The sequence below is a fragment of the Nestor notabilis genome, unplaced genomic scaffold (genome assembly GCF_000696875.1).
Source record: "Nestor notabilis isolate BGI_N333 unplaced genomic scaffold, ASM69687v1 scaffold7707, whole genome shotgun sequence".
NCBI lineage: Eukaryota > Metazoa > Chordata > Aves > Psittaciformes > Psittacidae > Nestor > Nestor notabilis.
This window is the reverse complement of record NW_009935070.1, coordinates 121,210-139,411: the sequence shown is the minus strand read 5'-3', so window position 1 is coordinate 139,411 and position 18,202 is coordinate 121,210. Positions and strand designations below refer to the sequence as shown.

The 18,202-nt window shown below is 40.0% G+C and overlaps 1 protein-coding gene across 1 annotated transcript in view; it reads right to left on the bottom strand.

Annotated features, from left to right (window-relative positions):
* DOCK3 (dedicator of cytokinesis 3) overlaps nucleotides 1-18,202 on the bottom strand; it is a 146,461-nt gene that overhangs the window by 26,268 nt on the left and 101,991 nt on the right. Inside the window, 12 exon segments of the mRNA XM_010017634.1 lie at nucleotides 43-129; nucleotides 3,980-4,128; nucleotides 5,034-5,127; nucleotides 5,558-5,618; nucleotides 7,362-7,457; nucleotides 7,579-7,605; nucleotides 9,410-9,495; nucleotides 12,621-12,769; nucleotides 15,070-15,128; nucleotides 15,407-15,507; nucleotides 16,436-16,511; nucleotides 17,355-17,449. Coding sequence (XP_010015936.1) covers nucleotides 43-129; nucleotides 3,980-4,128; nucleotides 5,034-5,127; nucleotides 5,558-5,618; nucleotides 7,362-7,457; nucleotides 7,579-7,605; nucleotides 9,410-9,495; nucleotides 12,621-12,769; nucleotides 15,070-15,128; nucleotides 15,407-15,507; nucleotides 16,436-16,511; nucleotides 17,355-17,449 — 1,080 coding nt within the window.

Genomic DNA, 18,202 nt, shown 5'->3' with positions numbered 1-18,202 from the left:
AGCAGGAGTTTGGACTAGATGAGAGAAACTGCTGCTACTTACCCGAATCCAGCTGAGGCTCTGATAATCATAGAGGCTTTCATACTGGATGGCCAGTTCTCTGCACAGTGGGATTCCAAACTCCCAGCTCTGTGAAACCAAAGCAGATCACACTCACAGCAAACAGGCTGTTATTGCCAGCTCAGCTGAGAGGAATATGGAAAGTCAATTTTGGGAATTCATTTGGTATGAAATGCCAGGGATTAGATGTGAAAATGCAGTGTGATGAAAGGGTTTCCATTAAATATCAGATTAATTCCTTCTTCAAGATGGTAACGGAGGCATATGTTCCATTGAAATTACATACACGTACTGCTTGTTTTTGACAGTTCACTCATGAGACTGGGAATTTATGCGGAGAAAGATAATACAACAAATAATTGTTTCTTCTTATTAGACACCCCTTTAACCCATCCCCAATATCTCCTTTGCTTTCTGCACTAAAACTCTGTGGAGTAGAGTTGGGGCTTAGGTCCCCAGCAAAATGCCCCCCTACACAGGGCTGCTGCTTCCTACTGAAAGCACAAAACTGTCAAGCAGTGGGAAACACTCAAATACAGGGACAGAACACCCTCAAACCTGACCTTTATTACTGCTCTGAGAGAATATCCATATTCAGAACTGAAAGCAAAACTAACTTCTTCAACTTATAGTCTGCATACAGTAAATCTCCTAGCACACCATACTCATCACCCTCAGAGGTAAGGCAGAAAGAGACTGTTTGAGCACCCCACTTTCAAAGACCCCTGTTATGTCACTGAGCTTTTTAAAGTGCTCATTTTACACCTTGAACTGAAATCTCCTCTCCATCATCTTTAACCTGCAGAGGTTGGAAGCCTCTGAGGGGATTGACTGTTTGTTACCACACTTACATAAAGGAACCCCAAGGTCTCAGTTGAACCTTTCCTGGATTAACTTTTATGCATTACTGGGCTAATTCGTCAATTGTTTTTAACTGGCACCCTGTTGTAGCGAAAACAAAATTAATCCGTGAGTTAGACTATCACCTAAGGTTTTAGGAATATTCACAGCAATATTGTAAATTATTGGTAACAGCAATTAACAGTAATTATGTAAAATATTAGCACTCAATATGGAAATAGATTTTCTGGTTACATGTATCTGCACTTAAAAAAGTGAATCCCTACACTTTGATTTAGTGTATTAAGTACTTTGCAATGCTTCACACACCTTTGTAGTGTTTATTCTCTCATCCTTAATGTCAGCAAAGCTTTTTATCTCTGAATAGCAAAACTACTACATGTAGGAAAATAATTGTACAAAATAATGATTGTACATCATTCTGCTCCCCTTCAAATAATTTCCTAATGTCTCCACTGTTAATTTCCCTCATTACTGCTTTCTGTTTTTTGAGGTCTGATCTGTTTGCATGTTCTGTATTATGTCCTTCATTTGAAAAACACATTCCTATGACAATTATTGCAGCTTTCTCCTATGGCACCAGCAACTCTCAGTTGAGTGCTACCGACTGCACACAAGGAGGCACAGATAGAGACAATTGGCATCTCTGAGTGCCAGCTTTTATCTACTTACATCCCAGGGTGCAGACTTCTTTTGGAAATACAATTCGCATGAGGGTGCACAAGAAAAATTCAAATGTTGGGTATGGAGCGCATGATCTAAAAATAAATGTCTTTGGAAATACAGTTTTGGGTCTCTCACAGCACTCAGCTGGCTCTAAGGAGAATACACACAGTGATGCTGCAACTGCAGCTGGTCAGAATTTTAGTTAGTAAAATCTAGCAGTGAACTGGACAGAAAAGGGTTGTATAGTTTTTAAGCTATTGCTGTCCAGAAGCATGATCAGTCAGGTTCAAATTGTTCCAGTCACAGTCCTCTTCAACTAGAAAACCTTGAGTTTTAACAGACAAAATTGTAACTGTGAGTTAAAAAAAAGATAAAAGTCTTTAATTACAGTTATGCACCTGCACAGTGTGCTGACTGAGCCATAAACCAATTCAAAGCATACCAGGAATCAATAGGAAGGAGCACACCACCAGAGTGAAGGATGAAAGGGCTTTTAACACCTTTGTTTCTTCCCAGCACAGGGCTGCTACCATTGAGAATAGGAGTGACTCAATTCTGCATCCTACTGCAGCGCTCCAGGCCTGCCACAGGCCACACCACCATTCCTTGCCCTCCACTGGCATGGCCTTTATGTCAAACTCACAAGGCAATCTTGTGGCCATAGTTTTCCCCCATTCCTATGCTGAGAAAATCATCCCAGCAATGAATGCAGATATTTTCTACTTCCTCTTAATGCTGCTTTGACTTCCTTTCGTGGTGGAAGATGCCAGGAGCAGCATGAGAAATTTAACTCTAGAAATGCAACAGAAGGACACAGAACAACATATTCCACTCTTTGGGACCTGAGGAAGGACCATCTGTAGAAAGAAACTATCAGACAAGGTGAGGGAAACAAGGGTGAAGAAGAAAGAAACAAGGTGAAGGAAGCAAATTTCTTCCACTCCCTGAGCTATTCCCTGTTACACAGCAACAGAAAGAGTGCTGAAAAGCAGCAGGAGGATTTGGCTTCTCAGCAGCTTTGACTTGCACAGTCTGAGTGACATATACACTGCTTAAGTGGATTATTTAGTCATTCGGTTACCATTTATAATAAAGGAGGATTAAAAGGCAAAGTCAAGGAACTCCAAAAACATCCAGTGGGGAAAAACCCTTAAGACATTAACACTATAATCGGTTTGGAGTTTTATAGCAAAATCACATCCATCAAGTTTTCACTCCCCTTCAGTGCATACACGGAGTGCCTGGTTTTGTTAAAAACACAGGCTCACTTCTTTTACATAGTCTCTAGATGAGCTCTGTCTGGTCAGACAGCACAGGACTGCAGTATTTGCACAAGTCAGTAATTCTTTTTTAAATGCAATCTGAAAAATCCTGAGCATTTCTGAAACTGAAGAGAGAACCATATGCCCTGTTATTACAAAAGAACAATTCTGGTAAAAACAACCCCATAAATAATTATTCTTAATGAATCACTTCATAAATAGACCATTTCTTCCTACACACAGGAATCTGACTTCCTTTTGTAGGTTCTGCAGAGAATATCGCTGCCAAATGCAACTTTCTGTTATCAGGGCTAGGAAAGAAAGATCTGGAATGGCAGCCCTATATGAGAACTGAACCACATTTGTATTTAATGCCACTGTCATTGTCATCACTGGCAGTACCAGCCCCGAGGCACACACACAGATGTTATCTTCCAGTAATACAAGCTGTAGGAATTTTTCTAGAGAAAGGAAAAATCTGAAAACATTCTGACAGATGATACCACTTGCAAGGTTCATCTCTGAAATGTTCCCCAAGCACATGACACAAGGCACTTAACACCCACCTCTGCAGCAAGTAAAAAAATACTTACTGTAGGAAACCCAAACTGAATATGTGAAATTGAAATGTTCTGATTTTCTTCTTGTGCAGTGGATGGAACTGCACTTGAATTGAAAGCCACTTGAACAGTGACACTGGAAAGACTTAAGTCTTTTCTAGTAAAGGGAGTCTGCAGTGCACTGCCTGCCATTTACTTCTATAGCTTAGAAACAAAGCAAGTCCTAAAGTGAGTCATAACACAGCAATCTGCATAGACAACTACAGAATGCAATCCTGACCCCAAAAGCTATGGAACTAGCGTTCATTCTGCCACATCAGGCGATCCAAAGTTTGATTTAAAGGTATGAACATGTTTTGGTGTTTTTCCTGCTGGCCTGCCTAAACTAGTTCCAAATGTTACGCATCATGAAATACCCATTTTTTCACCTGTTTTTGCCAAAAAGCAATGTGTCAAGTTATAAAAGCTTTTGATACAAATTTACTTCCAGAACTGAGAACAGGCTTGCAAGCCCTAAGTAAGTCAGGAAAAGGGAAGGAAGCTGCTGGAAGAGAGAAGAAGTTGGCATACCTTCCCTTTGTTGAAGTAATGGATAATCTTACGGCACAGACCTTCCTTACGTTGCCACTCTGACTGAGATGGATAATGCAGGAACTCTCTCAGAGGTCTGTCCTCCCACTGAAGCAACTCACAGTACAAAAGCAAAGTAAATGCAGCCTCTGTTGGAAATGCAATTAGTGAACACTGAATTAGTGACAACAAACAAACACAGCCGGTAGGCTGAAAGGTCACTAGACCTGCTTCCTGAACAGCCTATAACTTCTGATTTACAACCTGAGACAAAATTCTCAAGTCTTAGATGATCATTAATTATTCAATTACTTAAACGAGCAGCACAAAGCTGTTTCCTGCAGACCTGATATTTAGGTACAAATATGTCAAGTTTCTTTTTACTACTACTTGATTTAAATGCACAGTCAGACATTCAGATATGTAACTAGGTTTGGAACCTGCAGCTCTAAACAGAACTTTGACAAGACATAATTGGAGTCTTTACACTTTCTAAGTGCTCCCTAAATACTACGGTGCAAGGAAATATGACAAATGATAATATAATGGTGGTTTTGTGGTTTTAAACTTCTTCTAAATTTGATTCCGCTGTTGTGATTTTTTGGATCAGTCTCTCTTAGGACATCTTAATGCAAAATTCAGAGTGAAACCAAATAATTACATGGTTGTGTGGGCACCAACATACGTTATTTGACTTGAGGGAATGAGCTGGACCTCAGCTGCTTGAGGGTGGCAGAGCACTGGAACAGGCTGCCCAGGGGGAATTGTGGACTCTCCCTCTCTGGAGACATTCCAAACCCGCCTGGACATAGGCTTGTGTAACCTGCTCTGGATGGCCCTGCCTTGGCAGGGGGTTGGACTGGAAGATCTCCAGAGGTCCCTTCCAACTCAGATGATTCTGTGATCCTGTGACTCCTACCTTCCCATCTGCCAGAACTGATTCATACCATACAGTTTTTTCCCAAAGAATGAATATGATGTTAGAGTGTAACACTGGGAGAGTCAACACCTTCCACAGAATTTCAAGCAGACCCAAATACGATGTGTTACTAACCTGTGTAGTTCTCAGCCTGCAAATGCATGTCACACAGCTTGTGGATGTAGCGGATGTACATCTCTTCCTTGTTAATTTCGGATTTATAAAAATTCTGTGAAAGACAAAAGAGAGCTGTTACTGAGAGCCTGTGTGTGTATAAAGTTATTGAAAAGAGAATACATTTTTTGTGTAAAAGAAAAGTAAGAATTCTTTTCACATTCACGTTGATTTAATGCACTAATTTTATCGTGTCATGATTTTTTTTTCCAAGCAAAGGTAGTCAAAAGATGAAAGAAAAGGCAAAGAGAAGTTGTGGAATGTCTGTCACAGGGATACTTAGAACTCAGCTGGACAAGGCCCTGAGGAACCTGACCCATTTGGCTCCGATTCAAGCACAACCCCTGTCATTCTGTTCTGTCATCCCAGTGCTTGGATTCTGAAGCTACTATACTTGCCTGAAACAGATTCCTGCCCCAACCTTTCCCAGCCCGGTTTTGACAGCATTGCACATCATTACAAAGAGATAAAGGAAACATCTTTACCATAAGGTTAACGGTGCAGCCAATTTTCTTGTTTTCTGTTTCATCTCCTTTCATACAGTCCCTGGGAAAGCAGACAGTGTTGAAACATACATCTGCAAAAAAGTCCTTTGAAAATAAATCTGAAGCTGTCTTATCCTCCAGAGTTTCCTCAGATCACAAGCAACAGCTGATCATATACTTTGTTTTATAACGTTCCTCTAAGAAAAAATTCCATATTATGGCTTAAATGATACGAGAACTGAGTGTCCTCTTACATGTGTGCATTGGAGAACAAGCACCTGTAATGACTGCTACTTCATTTCTCACAACAATCTAAACAAAAATCAGATAACAGTGGCCAAAAATCATCTGAATTCAAAATCTACTATAAAAGTGAAAGAATATTATTTATGCAGATATAAATATTTAGTGGTTTCCCAGTCAGAGGATTAGCTTGCATGAATTCATCTATCCAGTGTACTGTTGGCACGCTGAAAGATCCAACCTCAGTAATTTTGACTAGACTGCTCGCTTTTTCATAGGTAAATTAAATCACAAAATTTATCTTCAGTTTCTGGAATAATTTAGAAATCATTTCTATTCAAGCAGTATGAAAAGTTACAGGCTTCAGAAATTACTAATCTTGACTTGAGATGAAGTCAAATTCAACTGTGAAAAAGAAACAACTTTTTAAAGCAGTGACACAGTGAACGGTCTTGAGAACTACAGCATCAACTAACTGGTAGCTGGACTCCAAGAGATGCCTGTGTGTTTCCAAAGTCCTGTTCTGGGACTGAAAAGATTTGCTGTGAATTTAAAAAAAAAAAAAAAAAAAAAATAAAATCAATTAAAAACTGATATCTGTTCCTCAATTAAGCATGAAAATATGTATCTGTGTATCACATGTCTGGTGATAAATGTCATTAAAGAAGGAAAAGCTCTCTTGCATTCCCTTTAAAGGTCTCTCAATACCTGGTCTTGCACAGCAGTTGTACAGGAGCTGTTCTGGGGAAACAAGCAGGAGATCTGATCAAACTGGTAAAGATAAAAAGAGCAGCAAACCAGAAAGCACAGAAAATGATTTGGGATTGCACAACACCCAGCCTAGTCACAGGTTTTCACCTATAACGAGCAGCAGCAGAAATAATTTGCACTCCTGTCAGTAGGCTAAAGATAGAACTACTTGGGCAGTTCCATTTAGTTTCAAATTGTCTGTCATTCCATAAAGACATCTCTGAATGTGTGTCTGTGTATATATGAAATTAAAATACTCTTGTAACTGAATGAAAGCTCAGCTGTGTTGACACAATAGTCCTGCAAGCTTCAATCTAAAACTTAACAAGGGACACCTAATTTAGAGTGGAGTCTTGCACATGTAAGCCACCAGCTGACATGTCACTCTCCTCAGATGGAAAGTTTTCTAGCCCTGCATGAAGCATTCAGCACATCTTGGTCCAGCAAAGGCATTTCAGCTCATTCCTGCATTTAGCATCTGTTTTGCTGAGTTAGGCGAGTACATTGCAGTGACAGAAGGAATTAATCATCTAGCAACCTGACTAAACCTCAGTACAAAGCTACAGAATGAAAGATGTCCTATCTATCTTTGCTGTTATCAGGAATGAGCATACAAGGATAAGAATTAGGGCTCTGGGGATGAAGACTCGGGATTTTTGCTCAGAACCCAGCAGCAATGGGTTAGTCTTGCTTACATAGTACTTGCCAGCAGAAAAGCATGTGGCTTGATAAACAAAATACTCCGTGTAGAAAAGAAATTTGGTACTACCTCTTTACGCACTTCTTATGCTTAGAATATATAAGCAGGTACCTGTAGTCAAGCAGACGCTCCATGAGACGAGTAACTGATGTAACGAAAGAGATTCCAGTCTCCCGCCATGTTTCCTGCTCAATCTTCTCCAGCAAACTGTTTGGAGATGGAAATACAGCAGATGAAGCTTCCAAGGAAGTGGTACAGTGCATGCAGACAGCCACAGAAAAGTTGGTTTCTCCCTCATCAAACAAATCCATAGAATTAACTATCTTACCTGGGATAAGGCCCAAAGAGCTGGGTTCTACTCCGGGCAGCATGAAGTAAAGACAAGGAAATTACAGAACTGACAGGAGAAGGCAAAAGTATCTTCACATTGCCATTCATAATCTAGGAATAAGAGCAGTGCTCATGGCAAGAGTTGATTCCCACAGTATTACCTGTAGCCTAGAAACTGCAAACAGCAGTCAGGAGTTGGAATGGAGTCTAATCCTACTGCAGGTACCTCTTCATTGCTCATCCCTACATGAAGTTTTGTCTAATCAGCAACCAACAAACCTTAAATCACAATTTATTTAAACTGTAAATAAAGGCAGTTTGTTCCTGCTCAGCAGACTAGACAGCACAGTGAGCACCTCACTGAGACAGCAGTGAAGGATGCGGGAAGGCTTGAGTGAGAACACTGAAAATCAGATTTTAGAAGTGAAAAAAGAAAGCAAATTCACATGCTAAATAAACTCCATCTCTTTGGTACAGAACTTGCCACTTCTGTACTGGCAAGAGGAAAGAAATTCTATTGGGCGTCACAGTTGTCCTCAGAAGAGGCAAACTCTTCTGTACTGGAATGATTTCCAGCTGAGGGAGCCAATTCACATTTCAGCAATATAGTTGAGACTCTAGAATTCAGGGTGAGCTGTTCATATCACACAGCATTTATTAGCTTTGTGGAACTGTTTCCTCAAAGTTCACATTGTTCTCAGAAGTCAGTAGCAAACACAAACTAAAAAGTTGCTGGACTTCTAGGCTGTTTCTTGGTATTACATCCAGTTGCTATCACCTAACAAGCTACAGTCCCTGAATTCTTAATGTTTCAGGTAACAAATGTCTTCAACTGGAGCAGAAGAAATGCACAATATTCCTCTTGCCAGGTAAATGAAATAAAAAAAATAAGAATGGATAGATATTTTCTTCCTTTTATCCCTGAAATAGCCTTATGTTATCTGCAAACAAGGTGCCTGACTTCCCAAGGCTGAATATACACAAATCAAAAGTAAATACATTCACGTGCTTCCTGAGTTATCGATAAGCACATGGGCTGGGCAGGCTTATCTAGCTTGAAACTGAATGAATGTGCTATTGTAAATTCAGAAATACAGGTATTGGCTCCAGCAAAACAAAGGTTGAGCCTCAAACTGCTGCCATGCTATTGGGGGCCACATAAAATCAGCTGGGATACATGGCTAAAATTCTGCTCTGTGGCTCCCTGGAGCACTAAAAGATTCAGGGTTGACGGCTCTGGACTCTGAGTTCAGAATAAGTTCTTCTGAAATAAACTAGGATCACTGGAAATGAAATTTGGAGACAGGTCAGTAATCAACGGAGAGGGAAGTCAGATGTAAAGTCTGTAGGTTTATCCTGAGAAAGGCACATTTTTGGTGTGAAAGGAAGCACCTTGCAACTGTTGAGCCAACCAGAACACGACCTTCAAAAACTGGAAGAAGCAAATATGCTGAGGAAAATCTCTTGTGCTCTAACAAGGCCTGACTTGCTTCCTCTGAACAATCCTAGGGCCACAATTTCACTTGCTGCTATATAAAAAGAAAGGCACTGGCTTCTCTAGCAAATCAAGTTTTGATTGGAGGATGATAACTACTTACCTGTGCAGCATTATATTAGATTTCACAGAAAGAAGACAGAGAATTTAGGGGTTTATATTCCTTTCAGAATTAGAGTGACTTATTTCTGTTTCACTAAGGCATGTCATGAAAACCTATCTGAAAGCTCATTATTGCTTTCTTTGAGGATCAGCCCTGGAGCTCTGACTGCACAGGTTGCTACTTTCAATGACCCTGCCCCACACAGAGTGAGCGGACACTGGCATAGCTTACAGCAGGCTGAAGAGTTCCCTGTAGTTCTCATCACCTTTTCCTTCAGACACCAGGCTGTCCAGCTTATCGATCAGCTCGGCTTCCACCTGGAGGAAGAAACAATTGGTTACAGATCAGCTGTTCATGTAGAAGACGAGCTCCAAATACTAGGAAAACTGGAAGAATATTTTATTTCTCAGCCTTGGGGCTGCCCACTTTCATGTGCAAGTGATTTACTGTTCCTTGGCTCAGGTAAATGGGCACTCTTCTTATTTTTCAGTGAAATAGGACTATTACTAAATTATCCTTTCACTTAGCAGGGTCTAAATGAGCATATCGGGGGACGTACCACTTCTTCCTCAAAGACCATCTGAAGTTTATCTCTTACCAAATAAATCAGGCAGACACACTTCTGTGAACCAGTGCATCAGATAAACTACATCCTGTACTGTCACAATATCCACGCAGAGAAGCTAATTCATGGTGTGCTTGCCCCTGCTCTGGTATGATGGTTCTGCTGCTAGGTTAAGTCATCTCCAGTCATCCAAACACCATTACACTGGAAAATTATTTGTTCATTAAATTGCAGATTTGTCAAGTCTGTCTATGATCATATGATGCATTTTCTTTTCACACAACAGTATCATTATGTTTCTCTTCCCTTAAAAAGGTTTTGAGTATGTATTCATTTCCCCCCCAAGTCTAATACCACCTATTATCAAGTTTGATATCAGACACTCCCATTAAATCGATTCAAGTGCAAAAATCAATGTTCTCAACATTAAACAAAACCATTTCATGTAGCCTTGGAGATCTTGTAGAAAACACACATTCAGTCCTATTGAAGACAGAAGTCCCTAAAGGTTGAAAGCATCTGTAGAAATACAGCTTGTTTTTATTTACAGACAAGCATAATCTGAGTTTCTCTGTTTTGCAGCTGCCAAACTGCAAAGAAAGTAAAGATGAGAAGGAAAAGCAAATCACCCAGTGGCACACAAATGGGACTGGTGCTCTTGTTGCTGGAAATCATTAAAGGGTGACCTGATTTAGTCCATGAATCAGACTGCACCAAATAACAATTCAGTATTGCTGGAAAAAAAGCCTTAAAATGTGAGAGAATAAAAAAAGGGCTTGAAAAGGAACTTCCAGGATTTTAGTATTTTCTGAGAACCAGTTCAGTATTCTAAAAGTAAAGAGATGCTCAAAATTTAAAAAACTACCCTCTCCTTGCTTGTGATCTACAATGACTTGACAAAAATCAGTAATGCATCTATCTGTCCAGCTAGCTGGCATTGCACTGGACAACAAGTCATTTCCTGGTTCCAGCAGCTGATGTTATTAAGGTTTAACACATCTTGTGCTATTTAACTATTTCATTCTCACTAATACACGATTATTCTGTCTTTAATCTTAAAAAGTTCCAATATATGTGTCCTGGGTTCAGCTACAGCAGTCATTTTTTCTCCTTCTTAGTAGCTGGTGCAGTGCTGTGGTTTTGACTTTCACCCTGGGAACAATGCTGATAACACCGATGTTTTTAGTTGTTGCTCAGTAATGTTTAGTCTGACTAAGGACTTTTTTCAGTCTCAGGCTTGGCCAGGGAGGAGGGGAAGCCGGGAGGAAGCAGAGACAGGACACCTGACTCAGACTGGCCAAAGGGGTATTCCATACCACAGCACGTCATGCCCAGTATATAAACTGGGGGGAGTTACCCGGAAGGCCCAGATCACTGCTGGGGTCGGGCTGGGTATCGGTCGGCGGGTGGTGAGCGGTTGTGTCCTCTCCCCTTGTTATTCCTCTTATCATTATTATTGGTGGTAGCAGTAGTGGTTTGTGTTATACCTTAGTTACTGAACTGCTGTTATCTCAGCCCGTGGGAGTTACATTCCTCTGATTCTCCTCCCCATCCCTCTGGGAGCGGCGGGAGGAAGGAAGGGTTGGGGCGGAGAGAGCGAGCGGCTGCGTGGTTCCAAGTTGCCGGCTGGGCTTGAACCACGACAATATGCTTCATAAACTGTGTGGAAAATTGCTCTACAGGTGATTTAAGAAATATTGGAGCTCTAGTTCAGAATACATTACTGAGTGTAAGAATTAAATGAAGATTATGAAGAATTTATCTTAATACGTAAAATGTAAATAGGTCCTGAAACTTGAAGATGAGTATCGGTACTTGTAACTGTACATGCCAGAGCAGGGATTGTTCTGTTGTAAAGCTAAAACAAACAAAAAGAGGACCATGATCAAATGCTACTGTAATAATAATAGTAGTAGTAAATAATAATAATAATCAAGGGAGTTGAAGAGGAATAAAAACATAAGGTCCTGATAATGCTTTTCCACACAGCCTGTAATAGGTCAGGTTATGGAAAAGGTCTGTTACTCTTGAACAATAGTTTAGATCTGCCATTTTAATGAGTATGTGGATGATAAATAACCACATGAATTATGACAATTTAAAGACAAGGATTTACTACTTCAGAGCACTTATCTAGACACTTGCCCCCAGTATTTCCCCAAACTAACAATGGAGCACTGTCATCTGAAGATCCAGTCCAAACTGATCCTTCGTTATTAACACTTTGCACTTCAGGGATCTGTTTTGCTGGGGAAAATTTAAGCAATTCTCTGGCCATGACTGGGCAACAAAATGCTGAAGACTCCTCTCCCTGTTTTGCAATCAGAGCTCACAGCAGGTGGAAACTACAGATCTGTTTTTGAGCATAATTATTCCAGAAGAGCTACTACAATTGCTTAAAAAATACACAATCCAGTCTGGTTTAAAGCATTATTTAGTTATACAATACCACTTCCTAGCTGCAACTTGTAGACAGAGAAGCAAATACCATTGTTCTCACAAATGCTGTCTAAATCTTTATAACTCCATTTGTGATTCTCAATCTGATCTATTTAACGGCTGACTAATAATGCACGTGAAACCAATGGGAGCAGTGAGAGCCCAGAATTCTTTTCCTCATCTCCAACATGATGAGCACATTGCTCCTCTTCCCTACATTTCTGGGAAATGCAGCTTGCTGTAAAGTGCACTGTCTAAATGATCTTGGGAGTTTTGTAATAGTTTTGTGAATTATGCTTTAAATGTTCTGGTTTTATATATTTACATAACAACATCTTAACAATCAGAAATGGATCAACAAACAGATACAAACTCATGCTGGACCCTGCACACAGAGCAAGGAAAAGAATACTACAAATGCTTGGGAAGCCACTTCACCTGTTTGAAGTTGCCGTTCTTTCTCTGCTCCCAGTCCATCATGTCATGGAAGATGGGGATCATGATATTCCGGACTTCTGGTTGTGGAACAAGTGTAACACCAAGAAAGGGGCCAATCATTCCCGGAATAAAGTGAATCTTATGTTCACCTGTACAACACAAATCAATTGTAAGTAAATAAAAGCCTTTGTTATTTCTCACTGAGAAAATAGTGAATCCCTGCAATACTGACATATACAAAGTATTCAGCATGAGCATTAGAAAAGCGAACACATTTTTTTCCTGAAGGGACTGGGAAATGGTATTTACTTTATACCATTCCTTGCAAAGGCTGTAAAAGCATTCTGAATTTCACTGCGAAAGCCTTCAGCAAAGATTGTCAGTACCTTTTACTTGCAAAGGAATTCAGATGTCAAAATTAACCACTAAAATGGGGAAAAGAGCCCACAGATACTTCTAACTTATGAAGAAAATTTTTTTGAAAGGGCTGGTGGGAACAATGGTATTTAAGAGAGCACATTTAGATTTCAAAGAACTACAGAGCTCCTCATCCTCAGTGCTGTGGAAGTCTCAATTTCATAACTGACCTTGACTTAGGACCAAACTGCTTTGCTTCTCAGCAATGGAAACTCAAGGCGTTTTGCCAACAATCTCTTCCGTGGCATGCTTACTGTGCAGTCACAGAGAATAAATCAGAATAGTCATGTTTGGAACAATGTTCAGTGATAAATATCTGTATCTACAGATCTAAAATGGGCTTCTCGCTTCTCATTTGAATTTGTCTAGCATTGTTTTCTGGTTATTCGATCTCTTATTTTATTGGAAAGCCTTCTAGTCTCTAGCTTAGAAACTGTGATCCGAGTCTTGGCTGTATTCTCTCAGCTGTGCCAATGAGTCAGGCTTATTCTGTATTTTATAAAAAGGCATTTTGTTACTTCCATAGTCACCTTCCTGACTGTTCTCTGAGCTCTGTCCAACTTGTCCTTGCTTGTTTTGTTTTGGGGGTTTTTTTGAGCAGGAAAGCAGGACCAGACAAACTACTCTAGAATCAGGCACACTTATGCAAAAACAGTGGCAGCAGTATCATCCCTCTCCTCTTACTAAGGAGTCTTACACATTTTCTCCAAGATTATGGTGTCTTTTTTACTTATGGCATTTTACAGGTAGCTCCCATTCACTCATTATCAGCATGATGCTTTTGTAGTCCTTGTTTTCTCAAACAGCACTCCTACCTACATTCCTATAAATAAAATGTTTGGGTGTTTTAATATATTGCTTGCAGCCACATTATCAAGTTATCCAATCTTGTCTGTATCATTCCTTTAACCTCTTAATGATTTACCTGTTCTCAGAACCTTCTATTATTTGTGATCTCTATCAGCAAGTCTTTTTTTATTTCCATCTAGAATAACTACATGCTTCAGTTGTCCTCAAACATTTCCATAGGTATCATTTTTGGTCCCTGAGGGAGGCAGGGCACTGGCCTAGCGGGACTTGCTCTGATGCCATACAGATGTTATGTGGCTCTTCGAGTAAGAAAACCCTAATTACCTAAATTACCTAAACCCAAGACTGCTGCAGCCCACCTCTAAAAGCACAAGTCCTAGATAAGAAAATCTCCTTTTACCTTTTGAGACCTGTGGCAAGATACATTTTCCCCCATTCTGTAACATGCTTAATTTCTTAATCCAAATATATAGGAAAAGGAAGTTGAAATTTTAAACCACAAACATTGTGTTACTGTGGACAGGGCTTTTGGTTTGGATTTTCTGTTTTGTTTTTTTCTTTTTAAAGGAGTAATGCAGAATTTGCTGTACATACCAGATACCTGAAGACACCAAAAAAGAAGCTTCAGTGTATGCCACTTCTGGGCTTTATTATCAAACAGATGTTTGATATGGTTTAGTGGTGGACTTGGCAGTATTAGCTTTACAGTTAGACTCAATGATCTTAAGGGGCTTCTCCAACCTAACTGCTTCTGTGATTCTGTAATTCTGAATCGGGACAACTTTGGTTTTTGAATCATCTACAACCTTGTAAAGTTACTTTTAGCTGTGAAAAATCGAATTTCTCCTTTATAGCCACAGATCAGACAAAAGTCAGAGAGTAAGAGCGTATCTCCACATGATCCTGACTGCACCACAGTTGAAGGGATTAGAAAAAGCTGATCTTATATTTGCAAATACATAAAGACTATCACTGATGCGCCAAACCAACCAAACCTTGCCACTGCCACACTGGAGAAAGCATTCAAATTCAAGGAATGCATTATTTCAAACAGATAGTATGATGAGACAGCGCAGAAGAGAGTTCTGGTGGGAGCAGAGAAGTGCTTCCTGGTTTTACAGCTCTTAAGAGGAACTAAGTATTCCATGATGCTGCCAAAAAAATAAACATTCCAACAGAAAAGCAGGCTTTGGTTGTTAGGACAGAGAAGGAAGAGACATACCCAGGTTCTGCCACATGCTGAAGAGCTCATATGCCATCATCACTCTCATATCGCCGTATCTGAAAGAGAGAAGATGGACAACTGCCTAATGGAAGGAACGAGAACTGGCAAGGCAGTGATGTTAAAAAATGTAATCAAATTCACATTTAAGTCAACATAAGAATATCAAACAACTTGACTCATCACTGAACACTGTATTAGGAGATGTACTTATTTATTTCCCATGCATTTCCACATCCCAAGTTCCATAATAAATCACAGGGACTTGTGGCGGAAAAAGAAGTCTCCTTTTTGAAGTGGCAGATAAGGCTGGGAACCCAACAAAACATGTTCTTACTTATCCAGGATCTTCTTCCGCTTAGCTGGTGTGGAGCTTTCTAGCTGGAGACTTGGCTGGTTTATAAACAGCACTGCCAGGCTGAAGTAAGAGTTCCACACCTGTGACACAGGAAGGAAGTTTTACAACACGACACTCCAACGATTAAGTTCTAAGCAAGTACAGCAAGACAGACAAATGTTGCTTTATGTGCAGAATCAGACTGCTGCTTTTTGTAAGTAAGACATAACATAATCAATATGTATCGAGATACTAAACTCTTAGGGATACCAATGGATTACTTAAAACCTGATAGGAACTACAATTAAAAACCCCAAGAAAGTAATACCACTGGGCTTTCCTCTTAGCACCAGAGTTCAGAAATGAGTAAACATGGTGACTTCAGCAAAGTTTTAAATTGTTATTTTTTGTAGGATAAACAGATTTTATCCCTCAAAAATCCCCAGAGAGTACATTATTTCAGGAATGAGAGCTCTATAATTTGGGGTTTTTTTTCCCAAACAAGGCTTTTGCCATCACGCTGTGTTGTACATGTGCCTAGGTACATGTCTCTTAGCTTTCCTTAGTAACACTGAACTTGCTGCCCATTTCAACTACATTAGACAAGGGGAAAACACTGTCCAAAATACTGTGTTCCTCCAAGGTTTAAGTCAACAGCCAGAAAGAGACACCTCTGGGAGAGGAAGATCATAGACGCCCCAACTTCAGGAAAAGCACTGACTGAGTTTACATTTCATTAGCCATGAATCTTTAAGACATCACACTTCATTAGCTCCACTGCTTATGAAGATATTTGCTCCCTTTATGAGGCGGCTCAATCTTCCTGATTTGATCTCACATTGTATCTGTTCTGCTGCCCCTCAATTCCACAGCAAATTCAAAGTCCAGTCTTTTATCAGTTAGGTCATTGTCCTCACAGATACTCACATAAATGCTGCAAGTATAATCAGCTAATGTAGAGAACAGCTCTTGTTGATTTAGTACTAGTTTGAAAAGATGCCATAACATTTGTTGAGTATCAGTTCTTACTTTAAAATCGAAGTCTGTTTCTGTGAAATTCTTATGCAGTGCAGAAGACAGGTACTGAACTGTTGTAACTATGATACTGCAGTCAGAGACAAAAAAAAGAAACCAGAAAAAGAACATTTCAATCTGGCGAATATCATAGTACATATCGTGATGTTACTGTATGTACAGAGAGAGGCATTCTCCACAGAATCACTGCTAAGTTTGCATAGAAGTTGCGTATCTTTCTCTGATTTAATGAACAATTTGCACTAAGTAATAGAGATTGGGAATTTACAAAGGAGCATTTAAAATCCTGTCTCTTTTGCATGGCTGGGCCATGTCACCACTGCTGAAATGAAAACATACACCCATCTTCCTCCCATTTTAAACATAAAGATATGTTTGTTTGTTTGTTCCCTGGAGAAGAGCACTTCCTAAAGTTTGAGCTACTTCTAAACACACTTGGTGTCATCACGAGGGTCTGCTCCTCCTCTACAAAAATCACTGAGTCTTCCTGCTAGGTAGGTTAAGGAGTGATGGGAAGAGCCAGATGTTTAATGCTGTAGTTTACTGGGAAAGGGAGTTGGGAAGCCTGCCCATTGCTGCCACTCAGGTGTGGGCAGCTGTTCCTCGTCATGCATTATGATAGTTGCTGTGCTCCTCTTACCCTTAACGCAGCTACTTCAGCTTTGGGTTTAAACTTTTTAGCTCTCGATACCAGTGCATACTGGGAGAGTTTAAGAAACAGAATGAGTACAGAAGTCCCAGTTTGGTCCTGAGTGTTAAACTAATTGCAGAATGAGGATAAGCACGCCAGAGTTCCTGTCTCAATCACTACATCTGTCTGATGAGACACACTGCATCACAGGTCTTACTTGGCCAGCTAAGGAGAAAAAATTCCAACACAACATCAACAGTTTACACATGCTTTTCTACTTACTTGCTAGTGAGCAACCTCATCACCATCCAGTCTCGAGGAAAGACGCTCATTTTCATCAGGTTCCGAAATACACAGAAAATCTTCAGGAGGAACTCCTGTCACATAGGCAAAAAAATTTAATAAAATCACCAAACAATTAAGCTGAGTGTGCTCCCCTGGAGCTTTGTGTTACTGGGCCATTCACCTGAAACCATGGATACAACATACATGGGGATATGGCTCTATTCATTTCCTATGCACCTAATATGTACTAAACAAGTTGCATCTTAACATCTACACTGGGATGAAAAACTCTTTCCTTATGTGTGTAATTGTTCCACAGTTCCAGTGTCAATTTGCAGTTATTCTCAAATATACTGGAATCATAGTAATTTTTAATGCATTCATTTCATTGATGTATCTTTCCAAATTTCTTTGCACTTACATTACAAATTTGACCAAAAAATCCACACACCCAAGCCCAATAAAACTTCTCATACACTTTTTTTAAGAGAGTCCCAGAAACCCCCATTTTTGGCAATGTGCAGCAGAAAAGATCCCTTAAACACACTCAGCTGAATATTTGCTTTCCAAAAAGATCCCCAAACCTGAAGACATTTCCGGGTTTTGGTTACCTGCACCTCTATGTCTACAAAGAACAATAGTGAGGATGAGACAGGCGAAGCTGCTGGCCTTGCAGACTATGATTTTATTGGTTTGGTTTAATTCTACACAAAATCAAGACAGCACAGAAGTGGCAGGGCAAGGCTTCTTCAGAACTGTCCATTATTCCTTTATTGGGGCGGGGGGAGATTAATATCTTGGTGTAACTGAGCTAAGAGTAAAGCACCAGAAGCTCCTTGACGTCT